General features: G+C 40.8%; 1 protein-coding gene across 2 annotated transcripts in view; it reads right to left on the bottom strand.

Moving 5' to 3' along the window:
- Positions 1 to 471: 471 nt before the first annotated feature.
- kalrna (kalirin RhoGEF kinase a) overlaps positions 472 to 24,715 on the bottom strand; it is a 148,795-nt gene continuing 124,551 nt past the window's right edge. For both annotated transcript variants that reach the window (XM_051403569.1, XM_051403571.1), the window contains 24 exons: positions 24,127 to 24,245; positions 23,937 to 24,003; positions 23,470 to 23,573; positions 23,307 to 23,376; positions 23,134 to 23,220; positions 22,757 to 22,849; positions 21,996 to 22,046; positions 21,699 to 21,776; positions 21,430 to 21,615; positions 21,044 to 21,215; positions 20,571 to 20,788; positions 18,896 to 19,179; positions 14,299 to 14,461; positions 11,786 to 11,848; positions 11,544 to 11,571; positions 9,837 to 9,999; positions 9,553 to 9,674; positions 9,223 to 9,354; positions 8,867 to 9,028; positions 7,747 to 7,825; positions 7,589 to 7,640; positions 6,960 to 7,108; positions 6,243 to 6,381; positions 472 to 6,141 (listed from right to left, as the gene is read on the bottom strand). In XM_051403569.1, coding sequence (XP_051259529.1) covers positions 5,584 to 6,141; positions 6,243 to 6,381; positions 6,960 to 7,108; positions 7,589 to 7,640; positions 7,747 to 7,825; positions 8,867 to 9,028; positions 9,223 to 9,354; positions 9,553 to 9,674; positions 9,837 to 9,999; positions 11,544 to 11,571; positions 11,786 to 11,848; positions 14,299 to 14,461; positions 18,896 to 19,179; positions 20,571 to 20,788; positions 21,044 to 21,215; positions 21,430 to 21,615; positions 21,699 to 21,776; positions 21,996 to 22,046; positions 22,757 to 22,849; positions 23,134 to 23,220; positions 23,307 to 23,376; positions 23,470 to 23,573; positions 23,937 to 24,003; positions 24,127 to 24,245 — 3,339 coding nt within the window. In that variant the 3' untranslated portion in view covers positions 472 to 5,583. The remainder of the gene's footprint in view (positions 6,142 to 6,242; positions 6,382 to 6,959; positions 7,109 to 7,588; positions 7,641 to 7,746; positions 7,826 to 8,866; positions 9,029 to 9,222; positions 9,355 to 9,552; positions 9,675 to 9,836; positions 10,000 to 11,543; positions 11,572 to 11,785; positions 11,849 to 14,298; positions 14,462 to 18,895; positions 19,180 to 20,570; positions 20,789 to 21,043; positions 21,216 to 21,429; positions 21,616 to 21,698; positions 21,777 to 21,995; positions 22,047 to 22,756; positions 22,850 to 23,133; positions 23,221 to 23,306; positions 23,377 to 23,469; positions 23,574 to 23,936; positions 24,004 to 24,126; positions 24,246 to 24,715) is intronic.

The raw sequence follows: 24,715 nt of genomic DNA, 5'->3' as shown, positions 1-24,715 counted from the left end.
CTGGTTTTACTGTGTAGTTGTACATATTTAGTCTCCTAAATGTTACACACTGGACCTTTAAAGCTCATGTGCCTCATGTCTTGCCATTATAGCTTTAACTAGTGGAGAACCTGAAAGAATGCACACTCACCTTTTTACTCTCTCTTTTTTTGACTCAAGCCTCTTAAAACAACTTTAAACTAGAGGCTTAGTCCGAGCTCAAAAATGTTCAGGACATGTGAATGTATTTAGCTTTTCTATAATCTGACTGAACGCAGTAAATTGGCTAAAAGTTACATAAAGATTAACCCGAGAATCTGTCTGTGGTATAATTCATAAGGTTGATTATGAATGAATGAATAAATAAGCAAAAGATGATGATGGTAGTACATCCAGTGTTATCATTGTCGAATCTTTTGACGTTTAGTCTGAAATGTTTGAAACGCATATAAAAACCCTTTCTGAAACAGAGAGAATGAGACAGAGAGAGGAGAAAATACAAACAAGCAGGTTGTTTATTAGTAAAGAGTAACAAACCAGCAGGTTGTATGGAGTAAGAAGAGGCAGCCTATACAGACGTGTGCTGCTTCACACAGCAACATGAAGCCATCAGCATAATGTTTGGACAAAGCTCAGCATGGACACTAGCAGGACACAGCACAGACTAGCATTCAACAGGGTGGAGCCACCACGGTGCTACGTGGCTCACCAAGCCATGACAGATGCATTGTGGGATTGGGACTGAATGGACACTGGGACAGGCGGCCTGGAGTTGAACCCTTTGGAGGAGAAGATCTGTGGTTGTGTCTACGACAGAGGACGGCAGGGACACGTGACCGCAGCAGTGATCATGTTGTACTGTGGCTTGAAGAGATGTACGCATTTACCAGTGGTGGAAAGTAACTAAGTACCTTTACTTAAGTAGGTACAGTTTTGAGGTACTAAATACACTCCTAGTGCACAACAATTCAGACGGAAATATTGTACTTTTTACTTAGATTCACATTAATACAAAATATAATCAATATTATACGTTATTTTTTGTTATAGGTCTGATAAGATAAGACTTATCAATCCCAGGGAAGATTCAGAAGACACCCAGCAGTATATAAAGTATTTCAAATTAGCTCCACTTTACCAGCTGCAACATTCTCATATATTCTGCAAGTTTCCAACCAAATGTAAATTGGCAAAATAAAATGCGAATGAATGCTTGTTTCCATTCACTACTGTGCGATTATTAGGAGCTGGAGTTGTTCCATGTATCAGTGTGAGGAAGCTTCCATCAGACCTGTGTGCAGCGATCAGGGATGTATTATAAGGAGAGTGTCAGAGGGGAAACTCATCAGTCATTTGGGTTAAATGTTCACTATGTCACAACTTACCTCATATTACTGCATCAGTAACTATAATCTAATATGATTCTGAATTGGGCTGCTCTGCATTATGAGTATATGAGAACTTCTTCCACCACTGGCATTAATGACTGAAGACTCAGTCATCTCAGCCAAAATGCTAAACTGGTTGTAGTGATCAGTTTTTGAAGCATACATCCATATGTAATTCTATCTGTCCATATGTTTTTCTCAGAGTCAGGAGCCAAGCCCAAAGGTAAGCGTATAGGTTGCAGTTGTACACCTGGGATAAGACAGAGGAAGCATGTGAATACCGGAGGGCCAAAGGTTAAAGAGTGATGCCTCAAACTTTCTAGGGCCAGCAGAAGCACTGGTTGCTTGGACAATGGCATAACTGGTGTTTTGATTCAGTAGCAGATTCCCTCATTATGTCATGTGGTTTAGACAGCCAACAGATCAGCTCTTCAGAGAGTTAAAACCAAGCCTCTGCTGCTGTGCAGGTCAGACCGGGGTTAAGAGAATGACTGAAGCAATCAGAGGGCGAAGCTGTTCTGGTTTTAGACAGAAATATATACTGTACATACTGTACACTACTAGTGCGTTATCATATTTTAGTATTTTCATTGTCACTTTAAATCCTGATGGGCAGACTGGGAAACATTTATTTCAGTCATGAAAAAGCAGGAAAACAGTATTTAAAAAGATCTCCCTCCAGAGGTTGCAGATGAATTGTTGTCTTTACAGGAAACTATTAGCAATTTTAACAAGACAGAAATACAGACCTCAGTACAGCTTATTCAGGTGAATTGCTGTAATATGCATTTTGAAGGCTGGGTTATAGTCTATAGCTCATGGAGACCCTGAGTGCTAGGCTAACATACAATGCAGAGCACAGATTTGAATTTTTCAGGTGAAATTTAAACAAAGAGAAAAGTACCCGTGCCCTGTGGGGACAAAGCTGTAGAGTTTCCATGTGGTCCACTGCTCAAACTGACCTGTAACCTGTTAGGGACCACAGACTGCAACAGAGCTTTATGTTTGGCCCTAAATATCTTTCATCTTCATTATTTATTTTTTTCTTTTTGAGCAACATACATTTGCTTACTTCAGGCATTCAGGAATACCTTCAAATGACTCTTCCTAAGTCCCGCCCCTTTTTGCTCTGTGCTCCAGTAACAATCCTAAATTACATAATTTGTCTGTGTTTATTAATGTGATTATTTGTTTACTAATAACTATACCTAATACACATTTTCAATATTGATTACACTATCGATGTATGAATGGATTGATTGTTTCAGCACTGATGTTGTCAGAACCATTCAGTTGAGTTAGCAGTTAACTGTACACACTTTTCATATTTATTTTTAACCATTTAACACAACGCTGTTCTGTGTATTAGGAGGAGACTAAAACGTGTTACAAGTAATGCTGTGTAATGTTTACAGAGTGTGCTGCCATGCTGATGAGATAACTGTATCTCAGACCCCTCAGGATATAGAAATTGTGTGTTTCCTGCCTAGAACTGCATCCTGGGGGGTCGGTCGGTTGAATTTTCCTTTTAGGAAAGCTGAAACTTCCAACGTTACTGATCCAAAGTCCCTGCTGAGAAGATGAAACTGAGGTGAAACAGCAGACTGCTGTTCCTCTGGTACCTGAATAGATTTTATAACAGCTGCACTGATAAACACAAACTAATACACTTGCACATTTGCATGGATGTTGTTGTACTAGACCTCAAAGGTGAAAGTTGCTTCTACAGAACAGCGGGTTGCATACATTTGCACTTTTCTGCATCCCTGGCTGCATGAAAATAAATGCTTACTATTGTAGAACGCTAAATGCTTGCAAAACAGTCAGAGGGGAGCGGTGTGAAAGCGAAAGCATTTGGTGAAAGCAGTACTTGCACAGCACTTGTGATGGCAGAACACATTCTACGAGAAATTACATTCATCAGTACAAACAGGACCCTAAATGGACTCTAGACTCTCTGTCTAAATCCAACACCGATTCAGCAGCCACAAAAACTATTTTACAAGCCAAATGAATGGGACCCAAACACTATAGTTGGTTACTTGCCACAGTGGCTGGTGGACAAATGTACAAGGGTGGAATTCATGATCCACCTTAACACCAAAGGTCACAGGTTTTTGCTCTAGAAACACAGATTTCTAAATCATCCCTGGTGAAATTACATGCAGGTTTTCCCTGATTATTCTACATTTTTGTAAACTACCTAAGCATTTTTCTGGACAAAGTATTTGTAAACAGTGATACGAAGAAATGATAGTTGTCCTAAAGAGAAAGGATTTCAGTCTCAATGGTGCCTTTTCTGTCTCAGTGAATCCTGTGTAAGGTCCAGTAGTCCTCTGTTTGCTCCAAGCACAGTCCAGCACAGTTCAGTATAGATCTGTCAGTGATTTGAAGGAATCTCCAGCAGCTCACTACAACACTGTTTATCCAGGACTGTTCTACTAAGTTCAGCTCAGTTCAGCTCAGTTTTATTCAGTTTTCTTATGTCAGCTCCACCTGGTGCAGGTCACCATTGCAAGTGTGATTTCACTCTCAGCCTCAGTTCTGAAATAAATAAACATTCAATAAATTAAAGGTATATCACAGCAAAACTCCTGTTGCATCCCATCCCATCCCATTGTTGAACTGTTTTTTTATTGGATCCAATGATCCAGAAATCCTCTGTGGTGACATGAGCGGTCCGGTCCAGTCCAGTCCAGGTTACTTGCCTGCTGCCGTTTAGCAGACACTTTTTTGAACTGACCATTTCCTGTGTGCAGACAATCCAACTAACGACAGTCAAAGTTTGAACGAGCGAGATGAATTTATGGCGTTTTCAGTTTGTGGGGATGCTTCAGCACACAAATATCCGTACTATTGAGTGAGAGACGGACCCTGTTACACCTCGCGTTTCATTCATAAGTTCTTTCTACAACATTCTTGATCACTCAGTTCCTCATCCTAGTTATCAGTCTTCTTTCTCACTGAAGCTACTGTGTGTGCGGCAGGCTTCAGGTATGCTGTCAGAGTGTTCTTGGATAGGTCACTGACCCTGGCTCGGCTCACTAACAGGTCTTTTTGGGAGCCGACTCCGTTCTGATTCAGGGACCTAGTTTTGAACATTTGGACCAAAAATGATTTGGTTCCGAACCCAGAAAGGTTTGTTCCCAGCTGGAACCAAAAGAATAGCAGGTTTTCCTTCGGAACCAAAGTAGGCGTGCCATATTCTACAGGTGGTTGAGCATTGTGCAGCGCCCTCTGTTGATTACAATGGTTTCTGCTCAAAACTGGTTTAAACGTAGGCTTGTTCGCTTCAGAGCACCAAGGTTCCAAGAATCTGCTAATGGATGGAAAAACACTAGAAGAGCCTGGGGATAAGAACAGCAACTAAGCCAGCATTAAAAAGCTGCACGTTTCTAACTCCTCTAGCACATCTATCAGCTGGGATCAGTCATATTCTCTCTGAAAGCTGTTCAGACTCTTTAATCCTCCATGAGAGTTTCTCATGATACTAATTCAAATCAGACTAGATGACTACAAATACATCAGAAACATTACCATTTTTGCTGACCAACGGGATGATTTCAGGCAGAATATCACATGTGGGGCTAAACCTGTTAGCTGAGCGTGGCTGGTAAAATGCTCCTCAGTGAGTGTGACTCTGCTGGACAGATAGCTAGCGAGGTCGATCCCTGCAGGACTCCGTGCTGCCCCCCAGTGTTCTTCTGCAGAGCCAAGTAAATAAGACAAGAGTAGCTCAACATAACGGCGCTTGCCTCCAATATATCATCTGTCCCTGGAAAAATAAACAGTACAAATATAAACCAATATCTCGCCATCATGCCTGCTCACAGTGAGTTTTCTGAACGCTCATTCTTTGCACATTTGGGCTAATTTCTTTGGGTTCTTTACGGGGTGTCTGGGCAGTTTATAGGATCCACTTTGTATTGATACCAGGTGAATGAAGATCGGATGAAGTGTTAGTCAGCAATTAAATATTGTACAGCTGTAAATTTCACAGATTTTTTCTGCTTATCAGTTTGCTCCAGAGGGCCCTACTGTAGTGGTCAAGAAGATGAAATATCGCACCACAAGAAGGATCCAGGCACCGACTCCCTGTCCCACTCACACATTAATAAATACTAAAGATAATTAAATGCTTCAGATATACTGTAGAGTTATTGTGGGTTCCCTGGTGGTCACAGAGGGGTTGTTATTGAGTGAGAGCTCCTCTCGTTCACAGTGTGTTGCCCATGCTGCTGCTCACCAGCCCTTTGATATTAGTGATGGGCCTGACGTCATGTAGCTGTCTTCTGCGGTCTATGAATGTGGCCAGCCGGGTCGTGTCCAGAGGCGTCTTGGAGTATTCCCCACCATGGGCACCCCCACGACCCACCCAGGGGTGCTGCAGACAGGAAGTAGCGCTTGGCCTCTTCCTGGGATCCTGCTGCAGCACCGAGGACACGAAATCCCTCGCCGCCTGGCTCACGTCACGGAAGTATTCGTCCGGGAAGCAGAAGTCCAGGCGGCAGATGTTGACGCAGGTTTCCTCTGGCGATTCATCCAGAAATGGGGAAACGCCACTGAGCATCACGTAGGCCAGCACGCCCACGCTCCACACGTCTGTCGCGACAGAGACTGGCGTACCACGGATGAGCTCGGGTGCAGCAAACTCTGGGTTTCCAAGCAAGAGGTGGACATAGCGGCGATGAGCAGACAGCTGGACGGCATCGCCGAGGTCGATGAGCTTAATGCACGGGGTAGCAGAGCGGAGGTCGACCATGATGTTCTCAGGCTGAGGGGAGAGAAACAGAATTCAGAAACAGATGGGAGCCAGTGGTTTTATCTGGTCATAAAGAGCATTCTGTTCATATGTATAAATGCAATGGTTCTCACCTTCAGATCCAAGTGTGCCACCCTGCAGGTGTGAAGGTGCTGCAGGGCCTCTAGTGTTTCTCTGATAAAAAACGCCACCTTCTCCTCCATCAGCTCATCGTGGGCGACGAGGTAATCGAGCAAACGACCATCCTCCAGCCTGAAACACACACATTAAATAACACTTAGATACAGTTTACAATGTCATGTTTATGTTGTTTGTTTCCAAGAGAACTTTCACTCTTTTAGAATTTTTTCTTAAAGCCCCTACAAGGAACATTTTGTGTTGATTCTGGCGGCCCCTGTGGACAAAAACAGTAATGTTGGGGGCGCCCGGTTGGCTCAGTGGGTAGAGCTGGCGCCCCATGTAGGCTCAGTCCTTGCTGAAGCGGCCCAGGGTTAGAATCCGACCTGTGGCCCTCTGCTGCGTGTCATCCCCTCTCTCTGCCCCCCTTTCCTGGCAATAAAAAATATATACAAAAAACCCCCCTAAAAAACAGTAATGTTTGTACTGCCTCGTTTCATTGATTTCAAGAGACTTCAAACTGACCAAATCTGACCCGGTCGCGGACATGAACCAGTTAAAAACTACTTGTAGTAAAAATAACCTAAAATTCATATACTTCAAAATATATAATGCCTAATATCTAACAGTAGAACCCTGACAAGTGTGTTCTTGAGCAGAGACTTGGGCTACAAGACAATAACTATGTTTCAGTGACAGTGAGTCAGACTCACAGCTCCAGGATCAGCATCAGAGAGGTGGGAGACTCATATGTGTCCAACAGCGCCACCAGCTGGTGATTCTGTACGTGCAGGAGGACGTCCGCCTCGTGAGCCACCTGCTCCTTCTTCTGCATCTTCTTGCTCACAAACTTAACTGCAACCTGCACAGAAAAAAATAAAGTGCATGGAACAGCTGAGAGACAGTAACATTCATTGTAAACCGACACATGCAAAACTAACTTCAAAGTGAAAATACAGATATGCTGCTGTTTGGAAGAAATAAATCCACCACTTCAACCTGAAACATACCTCAAATGGACAATGTATATAGAAAAGGTAACTTAAATACGTGTCCAAATACACTGAAAATTAACAATAATACTTGACAAAATAAACCTCAGTGAAATTTCGAATAAAAGTACATCTGAAAACACAAAACATGTCAAACTGCAGGCTAAATTTGAACCCAAAATGTGATTAGAACCTAAAATATGTAGAAATGAAACTTTTTCATTGCAATCTTGAATATGAACATCACTGCAAAGAAGAACACAGCAATAGACTGGACAGTGAAACGCAAAACACAATTTGCAACAGCATCAGCTCAGTCTATACAGGGCAGACTGTCAGGGACGGCCTACCTCTTTCTTTGTTGACTTGTTGAGACATTTTCTCACCACTGAAAATCGCCCCCTGGTGGAGACAGGGAGCAACAAAGACAAGAGAGGCCAGATTAAAAGACCAAACTATCAACATCTGGAGCTGAATATTAAAGTTTGGCTTTTTAAGGGCAGTTTACCTTCCAATCTCACAGATCTCTGAGAAGGTGGATTCAAAGTTTTCTTTCCACTGGATCCCTGTCCCATCATACCCAGATACTGCACAGAACATAAGGAAGAAGGATTAGTACATTAGAATTTCTCTTGTGCCACCCTGTCCTCTATCCTTTGTGTGTCAATTGTTCTGAATCAGAGCACGTTTACATTCATCTACCTATGGACATGGCTTTACTGTATGCTGTTTTGATGCATATATCATTCCTAAACTCATGGCTGTGTCCTATCCTATCTCAGACCTCGTACCTTAACATAAGAAATCCAGACTGGAACTTTAAAAATTAATTCAGCCTGTCTCACTTCTCTTGTCACTGGCCAGCTACAGTTAGCTATAATGGACTAGAAAAGACAGCCAGTCCATTATAGCTCAAATTTTAGAGATTTGTTGGAGGAATTAATTGGGTTGTGGAGGAGGGGAACCCCCACTTTTTTGGGAAGTTTTCTTCCCAGTTATTTGCCCAGGATAAAGATTTTAGAGGATGTAGCACGTTGATCAAATTCAAAATGCATTGGCAGTTGATATATAGCTAAATACATGCTCTGGGAAATTTAAAGTGCCACCATATGGTTTGAATAGCCCCATCTTCATTGTCATTGCTGTACAGAACTAACAACAGTGGTCCAGCTGTTTTGGTTATTTTACATTTATGCCATCTTAATGTAGGATTCCTAAATGCAGAAACATGGTTCTGTAATACCAAACATCCTAAATTTCATCCTAGGAAGGATGATAGGACAGGATTTCAGACTAAGGAAGTTTCTGTAATAAGGTCCCAGGAGTCAGGATGCAATTAGCTTAGCTTAGCCTAAAAACTAAAGAACTGTGAGAAACAGCTAGCCTGGCTCTGTTAAACTCTTTAACTCTCTCTAATGTCAAAACTTTTTATTTTTACATTTCTGTTCACGTTTGGGTCACGTCCTTAACGCAGAGAGATTCATTTCAATCTTCTCATCTCACTCTCACAAAGAAAGCAAAAAACTACTCCTTTGAAGCTGTTTCCTCTCTCTCTCTCTGTGTGTGTGTGTGTGTGTGTGTGTGTGTGTGTGTGTGTGTGTGTGTGTGTGTGTGTGTGTGTGACTTACTGCTGCTGGGTAGTGTGACCATATTTGAGGGCTCGGATGGCGGGCCGACCCCCCAGCGGTTGGAGGCTCGCACTCTGAACTGATAGTGACCTCCAGGGATCAGAGTGTCGATCTGAACACACTCCTCTCTGCTGCTCGCCACCTGCTGCCATAGCAACGAGTCTGGGGGGGATGTGAGGGTGAGGAGTTAGTCTCTGTGCATGTTCCATTGCTCGTTTAAAAAAAAAAAAACACACACACACACACACACACACACACACACACACACACACACACACACACACACACACACACACACACACACACACACACACACACACACACACACACACACACACACACACACACACACACACCTTCCTGTCTGTACTCCACAGTGTAGCTGCTGACTGCACAGTGAGCGGATGAAGCCGGAGGTGGCCAGTGGACCATCACCGACGTGCTACTGGCCTCCTGGGCCACCGGTCTCCCAGGGGCTGCTGGGATGCCTACAGGAAACAGAAAAACGCACAGTCAGCAAACCACTGCAGCTGCTGTTTAGACTGTTGTTGGACAGCTCACAGTTACACAAGGTTTCAAATCAAAGAAAATCTCGCTGTACAATTACAGCTTATCAACTGTCTAACTGCTGACCAGGGTTGCTGCTTTATAAGGGTGAAAGGCTCTTTTTAATCGAGGCGTGTTACCTTGCACTTTGATGGAGGCGGAGGAGGAGGCAGAGCCGTGGTCGTTAACGGCAACGCAGGTGTAGATCCCAGTATCCTGAGGCATCAGATTACAGATCTTCAACAAGATGTCCCCTGTGTCCCTGGAGAGGAGGAAGAGGGGGAGAAAGGTAGGACAGAGGAATAGAATTAGGGATGAAGGAAAAAAAGAGAGATAGCAACTAAACTGAACCCAGTGGAATTAGAGCGTTTACAGTCAAGACAAAGGAAGCTACACACACTCACACACACATGCACTTGGTTACCTGATGTCTATGGTGAAGCGGCTGTTGCTGGTCACCGGGTTCTGGTCGGGGCCCTTCAGGGTAACGGAAGGTTTAGGTCGCCCACACACTTTACAGCAGAGGACCACAGTCTCCCCGAACGCACACACCACATCTGACAGAGGGACGAGGAACTCTGGGGCCACTGCACACAGGAAACACATCACTCAATACTGGCTCTTCAGCTCTTACTGCAATGTTGAGTTAAAATGTAATCTATGTACCTTAATGCACTGAATACACTGTGTGTATTAAGCACTTGAAATGTGGAAAATTTGTACTTAAGACTCTGGTCTGTGAACACGATTCCCATTATTCCCATTATATCACACCAGCAGACATCTGTTTTAATTTGTCCACAATATTTTTCTATAACCTTATATTTGTAGAGATATTTAGGCATAACACATCCTGTGAAGTCAGGCCTCATTCTGGCACAGTGTTGGCACAGTCGGCTGTGTTCTGGCACTAGATGGATCAGATGCCATCCCGCTTCGGTTTATATGACTGCCAGACTTGCTTATTCATTGAGGATGTGGACTTGGGCCCAGTTAGCAGCTCAGCTATGGGACCAGTGTAATGCGTAATGTTTCATCAGCAGTCTGGCATAATTAATCAAGCAGGGATGCTGCCAACCAAATGTAACCCACTAGTCCACAGTGGGATTTTATCATTTAAAAATGTTTTCTATCATTTAGTAAGCTGATGACCCCTGACTAAACAACAGAACAGTGAGCACAATAACTGAGTAAAATTAGTAATTTAGCTGAATTTTTAAGCAGATTATATCTTGTAGAAATCAATCAGAGATTTGTTTTTGTTATTTTTAGGCACTTTTTATACAGTTGTTGTATGTTGTATTTTCTTTATTTTTAAACAATTCTACATATTTAATAGGTTTCTTTTTTGACAGATTCAATGTTTTCTTATCATTGTTCTATTAGCTCTTTGTTTATCAGAGACTGTGAATACAGCTTATGTTCAGGTCTTTCAGATAATAGTACATGAGACAGATAAACTCTGAAAAAATCTGGTTCCTCTGGCTCCTCCTAGTGCTCCTAATGGTATTTGTAAGAATCCACTGGGCCTTGACGAGAAAAACCAATCAGAGCTGAGAAAGGCAGAAAGACACTTTGGGTTGAAGGTTTTTAGAAAGTTGATTATTATGACTATTTAAGTCTCTCTCCCAGTGGCAATATTTGAAGAACTGGGAATGAGACTTAGCATTCAGCTCTCTTTCTCGGCTCTGATTGGTTGTTTTTGTTCAGGCCTGGTGGATTCTGGCAAACGACATTAGCACTAGAAAGAGCCAGAGACCTGACCGATTATCTGTCTCATGTACTACTGTCAGGATATTGTTAAAATCTTAGCAAATATGACAAAAAGTCTTTTTTATAAAGGTTACCTGCTGCAGCTTCAAACCATCCTACTGTCAACTGTGGCATGCTGTAGCTACCAAAAATGTCTAGTGTAGGAATAGGAAGTTTAACAACATCATGCTCTGCAGATCAAGAGATGTGTTCAGGAGCCTCTGTGTTTAGCTTTTTGAGAATGCTTTAAACTTCCACACCTCCTGGTCAAGTATATGAATATTCAACACCAAGAAACATACAGAAACTGCACTCAGCTGAAACCAAAACTAATGTACTGGATGATGAACTGACTCGGATTACTTCATGTGTCTCTTACCTTCCTGGATGAAGTTTGGGTTGAGAAGCTGCAAAACAGACGAGGTCACAGTGAAAGTTTTGGTGAGGTTTAGTTTTCAGCATGTAATACACTTCCTGTCCACACACACATTCTACATTTGTTGAACTCTCTGCCATTTCCCAGTTACTTTAAAGACAAAAGAATCTGGTTTTGTAATGCTGATACATGAACTCCATGTAACATGTTTCCAAAATCTAGTCCTAGTCAGTGTGTGTGCGTACCTCCATGCCTGTCTTTGGGTCAAGGTCATCATCACAGTCTGACTCATCTGAAGTGTGAACCTCCTGGTGGAGAATGAAGGAGGGAGACAACAGAAAAGCACAAGAATGGGAGGAAAGAGAGTGAGGTGTGGAGTTTAAAGGGTGGTAGGAGAGGAGCAAAAAGGAAGGAAAGAAGACAGTGCAAATTGGGAACAAAGAAAGAGAAGAGCAAGAGAATAATGGGAGAGGAAAATGGATGAAATGGTTAGAGCGCCAATGGAGAGAGGCAGACAAGGAGAATAGAGCAGGGAGCGAACAAGAGGACAGGAATGAGAGGGAGAAAATAAAAAAAGAATAATCATGTCAAAGATGGAGGAAAATTTTAGAGAAAGAGTAAATAAGAGAAGTGGAAAAAGGAAGTGACAGGAGTGAAGAGAATATTAGGAGTATGTGTGTTTATTTCTCTGTGGGTAAAGAGAGGAAAACAGGAAAAACACAAATCTTGTCCACTGTGGAGGGTTTCTGACCTACAACTTTATTCCAGGAACTGAAGAAGTTTGGCTGATACTCACCTGAGAGCCGTTCCTTATCCTCTCTATTTTCCTTTCTTTTTTTAAACGATAATTGCCCTAATGGCTGCTAAATGCTGGCTCCAACAAATTCCCAAATTCATATCTAGAAAAACAGTCACTGAAGAATTTCCAGAGGAGTTTGGACCTTAAAAGACTATTTTAAATGAAAAAAGTTAACAGGGTTTTCTTTAGATGACAAAATATGGAAGACCCCAGAGGCAAGTAAGAAAGAAAAATCTTGGTGACCCATTTCCTAAGTCTGAATTCAATACTTTCCTCTCCTGTGTTTATGACTTAAGAACAGGAGAAAAAAAGGTTTTGCCATAATAATCTTTCAAAGGCCTTTCATGTTTTTTATTTATTTATGGGGGAAATAAAGAGTTTTGCCAGGTAAAGTTTTCAAAATTACTGTTTTTTAGAACAAAGTTTTGGCAGGTCAATGTTTTTTCTCTCCATGCAATCTAAAGACAACATACTGTATATTGTGTGTTAGCATGTTATGTGACATTTATGTCATGTCGTTTTATGCAAAGAGACATTAAATCTCACCTAGAAGAAAACACAAATGCTTTTTGTTCCTACGTAGCACATGGGGTAGTGGCGTACTTTTGCCCCTTGTGGCTGAAATGCTTAGAAGTGTTAACGTTAACTTAGAAAAAAAATATCTTTTTTGTCCCCAGACCAAAAGAAACAACAAAAAAACGTAAGGAACTTAAAAAGGTTATCCATTTTCAACCGTTGAAGTCACAAACACAGAAGAGAAAAAAAAATGTAGTCCGACTTTAGGTCAGACAGAAAATTTATTAACTTTTTCTCACTTGCCTTTCTGGGCTTCCGTATGTTGAGCCTGTCCCTGTGTTTGACATTCATAGCTCAGCATGCCTTACTAAAAAATATTCACTGTTATTCATGTAGAAACCCTTTCAGGCTGAAAAGTTGCTAAGCAGAAGTAATTCCTGTTTTTAACACATTCATAAGAGGAGGAGGTAAAAAGGAATCGTCCAGATAAACAAAGGTGCACTTAGATTCATGTAGCTTTCATTCATAGTGGGAACTTAAAGTGGGAAATCGGTTTTTCTTCACATGGTGCAGACGAAGAACAAAGTTAGATCTACTGTGTTTTAATTTGGAAACTATCACACAATCACATCAAACTATCATATGTTATATACACAAAACACTGTTTTGGTGAGTTCCATTGTGTTAGACCACTATAGAAAACACTGGTTAACACAGCAGAGGGGAAACAAATCCAACACTGAAATGAATAAGTCACTGAATCCTACCTCTAGCCATGCAGAAGGAGGGAGAAATAAATCACAACGCAAAAACACAAAACGAAATCAGACTTTATTTTCCAGTCAGTGCATTTGAGGGTCTGGGGTAAAACAAAAAGAGTCAAATAAAACTTGCAGTGTTCTTCTTTAGTGGTTCTCAACCATCTAATATTTTTCTATAATTTGATCTACATTCAGTTCCATATTTCGTTTTAGCCCTCGCCCGCAGCCATCTTAAACCTGTTCATACAAATCAATTTATTACAATTGTGATCGTGGATTTACTCACAGGTAAGTGAATCCACAAACAGCCTTGGTACAGAGTTCATTTGGGAAGTTTCATTTTGAGCTGTAGACTAATTTCTACCCATCTTTTTTTATGCCAAAAACTTAAGCTATGGTTTGGTTGGCCAATTATCTGATCTATAAATACAAAATACACTGAACCCAGAACTGTCAATAATAATGTATGTGTGATTCAGGTTGAGAACCACTGCTGGAGTCCAAAGAGACACAGCAACTACTGTGTGTGTGTGTGTGTGTGTGTGTGTGTAGGTTTGCACACACATGCGCGCGCACACACACGGGTTAAGAAGAAAAATAAAAAACCAGGGAGGGCAGGTGAGGGGTTTTTGGCACACATATATGACATCACCAGCGTGCGCCGTCGGCCTGCTTTACTCACTTTGCCCTTCGCCCTGGTGGCGGGGGAGGCGAGCGTGGGAGGGGGTGTGGTTTCTTTGGGCTTACGGAGGAGGCCATTCTCCTGGCCTCTAACCCCCAACGAGGAGACGTCCTTGGCTTCAGCGCGCTTCCTGGCACGCAGTGTATTCCATGACAGAGACTTCCTGTACGGTACAGGAACGAGAAACATCAACCAGCCAATCAGAGAGAAGCTCAGTGGTGTCCAGCTCAGTCTGGCTGCAGAGGCAACATGGCTGTCAGGTCATTACTGTCTCAGAACCCTCTCAAGGGATCAGAGATATGCCTAAAAAATGTCATGTTTCATGAGAAAGCGTTTTATGGATTCATTCTGTCCAACCTCTCATCTCTTCCTGTGATAATGATAATGATAATAATAATAATAATAATAATAATAATAATAATAATAATAATAATAATAATGATAATAATAATGATAATGATGATAATAATAATAATAATAATAATGATAATAATGGTAATAATGCTAATAATAATAATAATAATAATAATAATAATGATAATGATGATAATAATAATGATAATAATAATGATAATAATAATGAAAATGATAATAATAATGATAATAATGATAATAATAATGATGATAATGATAATGATAATAATGATAATAATAATGATAATGATGATAATGATGATAATAATGATAATGATAATAATAATAATGATAATAATAATGATAATGAAATAATAATAATAATAATAATAATAATGATAATGATGATGATAATAATAATGATGATAATAATGATGATCATGATGATAATAATAATGATAATGATATAAATAATAATAATAATAATAATAATAGTAATAATGATAATGATAATGATAATGAAAATGATAATAATAGATAATAATAATAATAATGATAATAATAATGTAATAATGATAATAATAATGATAATGATGATAATGATGATAATAATGATAATGATAATAATAATAATGATAATAATAATGATAATGATAATAATAATAATAATAATAATGATAATGATGATGATAATAATAATGATGATAATAATGATGATCATGATGATAATAATAATGATAATGATGATAATAATGATAATAATGATAAAGATAATAATAATAATAATAATAATAATAATAATAATAATAATAATAATAATGATAATGATAATAATAATGATAATGATAATGATAATGATAATAATAATGATAATAATAATGATAATAATAATGATGATAATGATAATAATAATAATAATGATAATAATGATGATAATGATGATAATAATAATGATAATAATAATGATGATAATGATAAGAATGATAAGTTTAGTTCCATTTAGATGTCCCAATAAGTCCTACTGGTGAGCCCGATATCAGAGCACTGGAACTGGAGCAGTTAAATGAAATGCAGCCTACAGCTACTTTGACAAATCCAAATGTCAGTTTAAAACTCTTTATTAGTTTATTATCTTCATAAAATGTTATTTTCAGCTACATTCTCAAAGCTCGCTTATTTTTTAAATGATTACACTATGTATCTATCTAGTATTAGCATGCTAACATTAGCATGAAAACTGTGGGGACTGTTTAATGTACTGAAAACAATAACAGAAACGTTAGCATGCTATACTGTTAGCTATTCAAACAAACACCTGTTAAGACAACACAATAATAAACAGGCCTACAGCTCTTGCTCGCTAGCGCCTGTTAGCAGCTGTTCTAGCCTTACAAAAATCCACTTTTGCCACCTTAGTGTTGGACTTCCTCATAATTATGACAAATGAGAGAAAGAATTATAAAAAAACAAACAAAAAAAAAACAAAACTGAGATAAATATTGGAAGCTCTCACAAATATGAGATAATACCTAAATATGAAAAAAATAACAGATGGTTTCTTCTTTTTAAGAGGCAGAAATGAGCTTTCATGAAAATAAGAATGAATTGTACATTGTAAATCCAACAGTGACAGAGAGAGCAGATAGAGAGGTGGAGAACTGCCACGTGTCACTTTAGAGACCATAGTCCCTCGTACATCCTGGATTAAGTTTTGAATTAAAGTAGAATTACAAGATTGATGTGCGTCACCCTCTGGCTTTCATAGTTCTTTCTAATGCTTCCATCATGGTTGCCGGTATGTCTGTACAATCTAAATGTTTATGTCCCTATGTGTGTTGTAGCAGAGGGTCCTGACAGTGTCGCTGTTGCCTGAAGCTGCAGCCAGACCCTTCTGGTCCATGAAGGTACAGGAGAGGAAGGGCAGGGTGACAGAACCACTGACTTTATTGAGACAGAGATAAAGTCAGACTGTAGGACAGAGCAACAGAGAGCTGTGAGAGAGAGACTGTGACATACTGTACCTTCCTTTAACACAAGCAGAGACAACACTGGAAGTGTTTACATTTTCAAGACTCAAGACTCACACGCTTTGTTTTTCCTGCAGACCTGAAGACTAGGGACAGGTATTGGACAAATTATACTGCTATCTGTATTTATGTAACATTATATAAACAGCTGACAGGGAATGACATTCACAAGTGTGAACTCACTTTACTAAACTGAATGAAAATGCAGCTAAATGTACTAACTCAGGAAACAATTTAAATAGTATGCAAACATCATTTCCATGTCATGTCTTTGTTTATTTGACACCAAATTATGGCGAGTAGTATCAATAATAGATAGACTGATAACTAATGTTAATTTATGTTAAACTCATTCACTGTTGTATGTGAGGAGTGAAGATAATGTCTATATTGGATAAAATGAATAATAATACTACTTTTTCTAAGTGCCATGTGATTTTATTTTAACCATTTCTTTGCTGACAATACTTCAGGTCAGTAGATAAACTTGAGAGCAATGATTTCCAGTGTCACTGCTCACACAACCCTTTTTTGTGTTTTAAGTTTGTCCCTTCAGTGGAGTGTCAAACCGTTGGGGTTAGTAAGAACTGAAACAAAAAAGGTCAAAAGAAATGTCACTACAGTAACAACAAATACAGAAAGCTGAAATTAACCATACAGGGAAAAGGTGCAGACTAATACCTGTTGCTCTAATGTTGGCTGAACAAACCCTCAGTTATGTTTTTTTTTTACACTTTTAAGTCAAAAAGTCTTAATAAATAAAACCTTGCTCAGATGTTCACTTTCTAGATAATATAATCTTTAAAATGAAACCTTAGAAAATAGTTGATTTCACACTTTTTTCTTCCCCTTTCATCACATCTCTCCTAAATGTCTACCTGTCTCGTCTTAATTAGCAATATCTAATGGTGTGAAGTAGTGATGAAGAAGTAAGCAGACTGCTCAGTTTCACATTTGCTGTTGTAGTTTATTTACAAATATTAAAAACTACAAACTGTTAATCGTCTTCAGCCTAACGCAAAACAAAACAACTTCACCTTCACGTCGCTTTGCTAACTCATGCTCAAGTCCAAAAGGTTTATTTTACATATTTAAAATACATTTAAAATCATTATTAATAGGCTACCAACAGTACAATGCTGAAAGTTGCCATTAAACGCAACATATTGCACAGCCTGACTTCATTCATATTTTTTCTTATCTTAAATAGTGCAAAAGGGATCTTTTTTTGTTTTTTTAAACAGGAATGTTCTAGAGCCTCAGTCGAAAAACCAAAATTGACTTTGTACAGTGAACTGCTGACATAATAAACAAAATCAACATGAAGGAGGAAAAAAATCCAACTTTGTCCGTAAAATAAAATAATAATTAACAAGGCAGAAAAACCAACAATGACAAGAGGAATGAACACAAAATTTCTGTATAGATTGCCACAGACAACAAAATAAATCTTCTCCACTGCGGAGAACAGGGCCGAGTCCACCTGAATGCCCCAGGTAAGTTTTTTTTTTTCTTTCCAGAAACAGTAAAAAGAAAAATAATATACAAAAAAACAGAAGAGAAAGCAGGGTGTTAGGAACTGAAATAAGAGTCCGGTTTTAGCTCCACATGAGTGTTTTTCTTGCTCTGGTTTCCAGAGTCAGCTACAAGTTACAAGATTTTCTATCCAGTCTATTTCTGCAGGATAAATCCTCAGTACTCGTTTACATGGAATTACCATCAGTGTGTTTGTGTGTGTGTGTGTGTGTGTGTGTTTGTGTGTGGTCGGTTTCAAGCCTGAAATCCATTTTCATGTAGTTGCCACAGAGCCGTCAAGTGACAATGGCTCAGAAATAAAACTGTCACTGCAGCAGATTGACGGACAGTAAGTGAGCAGTTCTGTACCTTTTTACCTCCAAGGAGCAACACAAGAAAGTCAGGAGTTAAAATACCAAAAAAAAGTCTCCTATGAGGTCCAAGAGTTCGTTCTTACCGGGAGGGAGGAGGAGGAGGAGGAGGAGGAGGAGGAGGAGGAGGAGGGGGAGGGGGGAGTTAGGAGGTAAGGGCAGTGAGGGAGCTGGGGATGGGATTCAAAAAACAAACAAAAATGAAAAAAAATCGACAGGGTTTTGTCACCACAATTCTCTCATCCCGTCCAAGTGCTTGGTTTCGAGCCCAACCAGAAGTGCGTCTGTCTGCAGGTAAAGAAGTGCTGGGTGGGTGGGTGGGGGACTTACTTGATGTTGTTGGCATCGGCCACCGCCGTGGGGAAGGAGGAAGTAGAAGAAGAGTCTTTTATGGACTTTGTGAGTGGGCCTAAGACGTGTCCCGGCACCCAGCCCTCTGCGGCCGGTGACTGGATGTTGGCTGGCCGGTAAACGAGGTACATGTTCTGCTGATTGGTGGCCAGGATTTGGACGGTCTCTCCCTGACTGACGCAGATCTCGTTCTCTTTGAGCGCCGAGTAGTCCTGAGTGACCGACATGGTGGACGAGACGCCATTGCAGCCGCCTTCGCTGTCCTGAGGGGGAGGGGAGAGGATGGGCGAAAAGGGGAGAAAACAGAGAGGAGGAGAGCAGGAGGAAAAGGTGGAAATGACAGAGGAGGAGAGGATGAGGACAATTGAGGACAAGGTTACGGTGTGTCTATGTGGGCTGGATAACAGTCCTGCTGGCTGTGATGCCATTACAGCTGACCCAGACCTGAAGAGGAGCAGAGGGAGGTCAGGGCCGAGGAGGAGGAGGAAAAACAATGACAGTGTCAGTGTTTCTTTCATAAAGTAGTCCACCTGTGAGTCACGCTCCAGTTTGCAGCAAAGGGTTTGATATATGCTGATGAAATATTTCTGCCTCCACCACAGTACGACGGAGGTGAATCACACATTTATAAAACTCATTTAGCAACTTCTCTGCAGAAACGGTGTCCTGGTTGTTCTGTTTATGCACATAACCTGGTTTTATTGGAAACCATTTTCTACCAAATATCAGGATGTTTCCATTGTATCAGGGAAAGTACAGGTCTCAGCAGACCATATCTATATCTATATATATAAAACTTCAGCAAATAAGAACAAACTATCTGCAGGGTTAGAAACACAAGGGATGCATTTTTAAATCAGTCAGTTCAGGCCTCTCTAAAAATGTAGCGACCAGGTCACATTGCTGTTTCAGTCTACCTCTCTCCCCTGCTCCATGTCTGTGTCATGGATGCATAACAAGCTGCAGGTCTGTGTGTCAGTGTGTGTCTGCATTCACACAAAATCCAGCAATATGGCACCCTCCTGCAGGGTTGTGTGGAGGTGCCTTTAGAATGAAAGAATTTTGAATGAGTGAACCATTCGTGCTCTATGTAGCTCGCCCAAAGCTGGGGAGGAGGGGCCAACTTTGAATGGTGTGTTTACAAACAGCAAAAGGACAGATACTTCATAGTAAATAAATAAATAAAATAGTCTTTTGTTCTTTTTTAGAGAGTGTCATTATAATTTCCTTCTTGTTCTTAGGAACATTTCTCCCTTGACAAGGGTGGAGGTGCTTCGATTTAGAGCTTTGCAGGCCGTAAATTACAGAGCGAGCAGAGCTGTCCGGTGCCCTGCAGACAGCAACAGGTTTTCAGTCAAAGTAGGCCAGAAAGAGAACAGCTTGTGTATGTTTATATATAAACCCACACAGTATGCTGCTACACCTGCAGTAGCCCAGATTTTAACCTTGGCTTTTAGGGACAGGTAACAGACTCACAGACAGCATGAAAGTGTACTTCATGCCCCAGTTCACCAGCTGTCGGCTGCAGTCTACAGTAAAGACGATGCTAGTGCAAAATGTAGAGGCGGCACTTTTCAAAACAAAACCCTGAAAAACTCAAAACCGAAAAACGAAAATTTCCTCCAGTAAAATCACACAGGCCGCAGGAACTCACCCTCGAGTCGAAGCATGATGAACCGCCATTGGAGGTAGACACTTTCATCTGGCTCCGCCCCCTCTCTGTCTCCTTGTCGCCGAGGCCGACCACTGAGGATGGGCGGCTGTGCGAGGACGAGGCGGGCCTGTTCCCCGAGGACGAGAGGTTTCTGGTCAGCGAGGAGCTGCTGCCTGCTCCGCCTTTCTCCTTCTGGTACTCAATGGGAGACTGCAGAGCTACAATCACACACAGAAGGAACATTTATATTCTTCTTTAGTAACATTATTTCAGGTTAGTGTGGACCTGTTCGTGAGGACTGCAGTGCTGTTGCTGATTTAAATATGGCAGCCATTGTGTCATTCTTTTACAGCACGCTATGAAAATGACTTGCTAAAAATAGGAAACAGGATTTTACACTGCAGTCTGACCTGGGGTGTGTCCGTTACATCAGGCTTAAGAGGAAAATACTGTAGTTGTGTGTGTTTTCTCACCAGACAGGAAGTTGCTCTGAGCATCCAAGACCTCCTGGATGTGTCGGACCCAGACCTGCTTGATGTCCACGTTGGCAGCCTGCAGGGTAAAACGTTCCGACGAGCCGCGACACGACAGGACGAACTTACAGGGATCGTTGTCCACACTGTCCTCCAGACCAAGGTAGGACACCTGTGGGGAAGGGTGAAGGAGGCATAGCCATTACGGTGTGATTTTAATATATAGATTTCTTTCTTTTATGCAGTGCATAAATGTACAACACTACAAGCTCCATAAGCTCACATTTCTATTTGACATATATGGCGCATGGAAGGAAATGAGGTCAAAAAAGTGGATTTGGTGTGCCTAATGTAACCCCCCATCCTAAAGCCCATCCTCTGCGTACCTTGATACTCTTTTTGAACTGGTACCCAGGCGTGGACGATCCTTTCCTGAGCAGCTCGCTGAAGATGACGATCTGCTCAAAGAGGAAAACTCGCCGTTCTTTGGAGCGCGAGAGGACGCCGGCGTCCTGCTCTGTTACAAAGAAGGTTTCCTGCTGCAGCAGTTTGCCCTGAGAGGTCAGTTTACCCTGCAGAGCGATTGGATTGGTCAACAGAAGTGAGTAATAAAACAGGTGGAGGGCGTACAGGAATCTATAGGAAGTTGACGTACCTCGTATCCCTGCAGCCGACCCAAATTCATCATGTCGTTACACAGTTTAGGGACCTGAGACATCAAATCTACTGCTTTCTGTAAAAGCCAGAGAGAGGGGTTTAAGTTCATTTGTTGTGTGTGTGCCCCTCTCTTAGGCTGCACAATTAATGGAAGCATCAACAGATATCCACCTTTATTTAAACAGAATGGTTTCAAGACCGAAAACTAAAGTCCTGGATTCAGGCAGGGCTGAGTATACAAACACTGTATGTATCATGTAAATTGTGATTTCAGCACTGTACGTTGTGTTTTTACCTCTATTTGTTCGCAGTCAATGCCTGCCTTTGTGCTGAACTTCAGGAAGTCCTGAGGAGAACCATGACCACAACATTAACACTCAAGAGACAGTAAATACAGTTCACTGCAGTTTCAATACATCACGTTACCCTGAATGTCCCACAGACAGCTGTGTGGGATTAATAAAGACGCACACTGTCCTCTTGCAATTAAAACAGGTTCTATGGGAGATGACAACATTTCAGTTCCATAGAATTACAGCATAGTTATTTGTGGAGCCTAAAAAATAACACAGATCTCAGTTTGATATCCCTTTAATTATTTCCCTCATATCAGCTATCAGTATTATTTTTATAACATAAGTGTCCCTTTCCAAGGCCAGTTTTTTAATTTTGGGTTCACAAGACTCGTACTATTATAGCAACTTCTATCACAAAGGGCACAGGCAAACTAAACACACAAACAGTCATATCATTTACCGGTAGGTCTACTATTGACACATTTAACTGCAGTTTGATTACTCCTTGTTTAATGATGTAGAGATAATTAATAATGATGATAGACAGGTTATTTCCAGGATATTTTGCCATTCTAATCAATTTCCAGGTGTTTCAATGTCTGAAAAGCTACTCTCTATATTTCCAGGTTTTCCAGGACACATAGGAACACTGAAGCGTAGGAACAGTGATCATTTTTTCCTCTAATTAATCAGATTAAAAATAAAAGAAACGTACCGACATTTCCTTTTGTAACTTAATAGAAAAATGTGTGCGTGTTACCTTCAGTAACAGCTGGTATTTAGTGATTCTCTGGATTGGTTTGATGAGGAAGTCACTGATGCTCAACCTAGACTGGATGTCCTGCTGGATTCCCTGGAAGACAAACATCAATAGCATTAGAAAGCTTCTTTTTCAGCCATTTCTCTGATTTATGCTTCTCTTATATATGCGGCCAGTTTAGTATCAAATACAGCAGATAATATAAGACTCTAAAATCTTCCATTAATGTAATCATACAGCTACAGTAAGGATAAAAATGATATAGAGAGCCACAGAGAGAGGAGACATCATTACAATTTTAAGTTTTTTTTGGTGCAAAGTTTAAAGAAAACAACACAACTACTAACAGTAACAGGAAAAGTCAAAACATCACTTACATCAAAATATGTGTCATATTCTGCTACGATGAACTCCGACTTAGGCTTGTTCTGACAATAAACCACATACATGTGGAGTCTTCTCTCCTGTAACACACAAGGAGAGTAGGGATTTTAACAGGTCAAATGCACTTAAAGTCATCAACATCATCATCACACAGTGTTCCACTCACATGTTTGATGAAGAGCTCGGGAAGGTGTTCATGGTCTTCGAGACATTTCTCCAGCTCTCCTACGAAGAATCTGACAGATACGGGAGAGGGATGTTATTAGTTAGCACGTACAGACTCCTGTCAGTCTCCACCTGACCCTCCTCCCCCCAATCGCTGAACGTACTCTCTGTGCCAGTCGTAGATCTGGTGGATGTTCCCGAAGACGATTTTGTCTTTTCCTTTCATGTCATCGGGGACGCCCTTTTCCTCGATCCTCTTCATGAAACCCTGAGGGGTCACAAAAGGTCAGCAGCTGCTCTGCTCACATCTCCTCAGTCAGTGATGACTAATTAACATGAAAACCACCCAGGAATAAATTACATCTGTCTACAACAGAGTGTTAGTGCACTACAATAAGCAGTGTGTTTGTCTGCTTTCTTCCTTACTATAGTCACAGATTCTGTGCTCGTCATAAATGTACCATGTGCATTAAAAGACGCTGAGCTAAAAAGAACCATAAAGAAAGTAAATTATGGGATCAAATGGCCCGCACATAATGGATACTGCTTGCTAATGAATGATTGTGGGGTGCAGGATAATCAGGCACGGATGAGAACAGACTGTGTGTTCCCTCAGCAGTGGGTGTCTCACCTCCACCACGATGCCCAGGTCTTTGACGTAGTCCTTCTCTGTCTGAATCAGCTCGTTCAGAACAAACCTGAGTAGAATAACAGTAACAGCTGCTGAGGACATGTTATCATGCTATCATGTGATTAGTCACAATGTAACCTGATGGCTGTAGTGGTAGAAGCAGCAGCACAAGCAGTAATGATGTACTCACATTCGTCCTCTCATAGCTTTGGCTCTCTGCTCCAGTTCAGGGTTTCGTGGCTGGACCGGAGTGGTCTGCTCCGGTGGAGAGAGAGAGGAGAAGCCTGGGTACGCTCCTGGCTCCAGAGTCTGAACAGAGAAGAGAAGGTTGGTGTTATTATTTGTCACAGATTGAGAAAAGAAGCTACTTGAGTGAAATTCTCTTTTCATCAAGGCTGTTTCATTCAGCAGAATCATAGATTTGTCTCAGAGGGCTGTACAACATGAACAGCACTCTACACCCTCTATCCTTAGACCAACATCAGAATAATGAGAGGATTTCAGGACAGCAGAGGGCAGCAGGAGCTTGGTCTTCTACAGCAGGGACAACAAGCATACACAAAGGTTAGACTCGTATATAATTATTATAAATAATGTTCATTACAATTTGTGGATTTTAATTCCATCCAGAATGCACATGGGGGTTATTTTTACAGTAATGATTACAGCCCCCTACTCATTACAGACCGTTTTTTGGTGAAGTCACTGCCAGAGCGATGTATTTGTATTCTGAAGAGGATCTCTGACCAGCAGGGTGAGCTTTTTTTTAATTAGCACTG

The sequence above is a fragment of the Dicentrarchus labrax genome, unplaced genomic scaffold (assembly GCF_905237075.1).
Source record: "Dicentrarchus labrax unplaced genomic scaffold, dlabrax2021, whole genome shotgun sequence".
NCBI classification, from domain to species: Eukaryota; Metazoa; Chordata; class Actinopteri; family Moronidae; genus Dicentrarchus; species Dicentrarchus labrax.
Note: the sequence above shows the minus strand (reverse complement) of the source record. Positions and strands in the feature narration are given on the sequence as shown.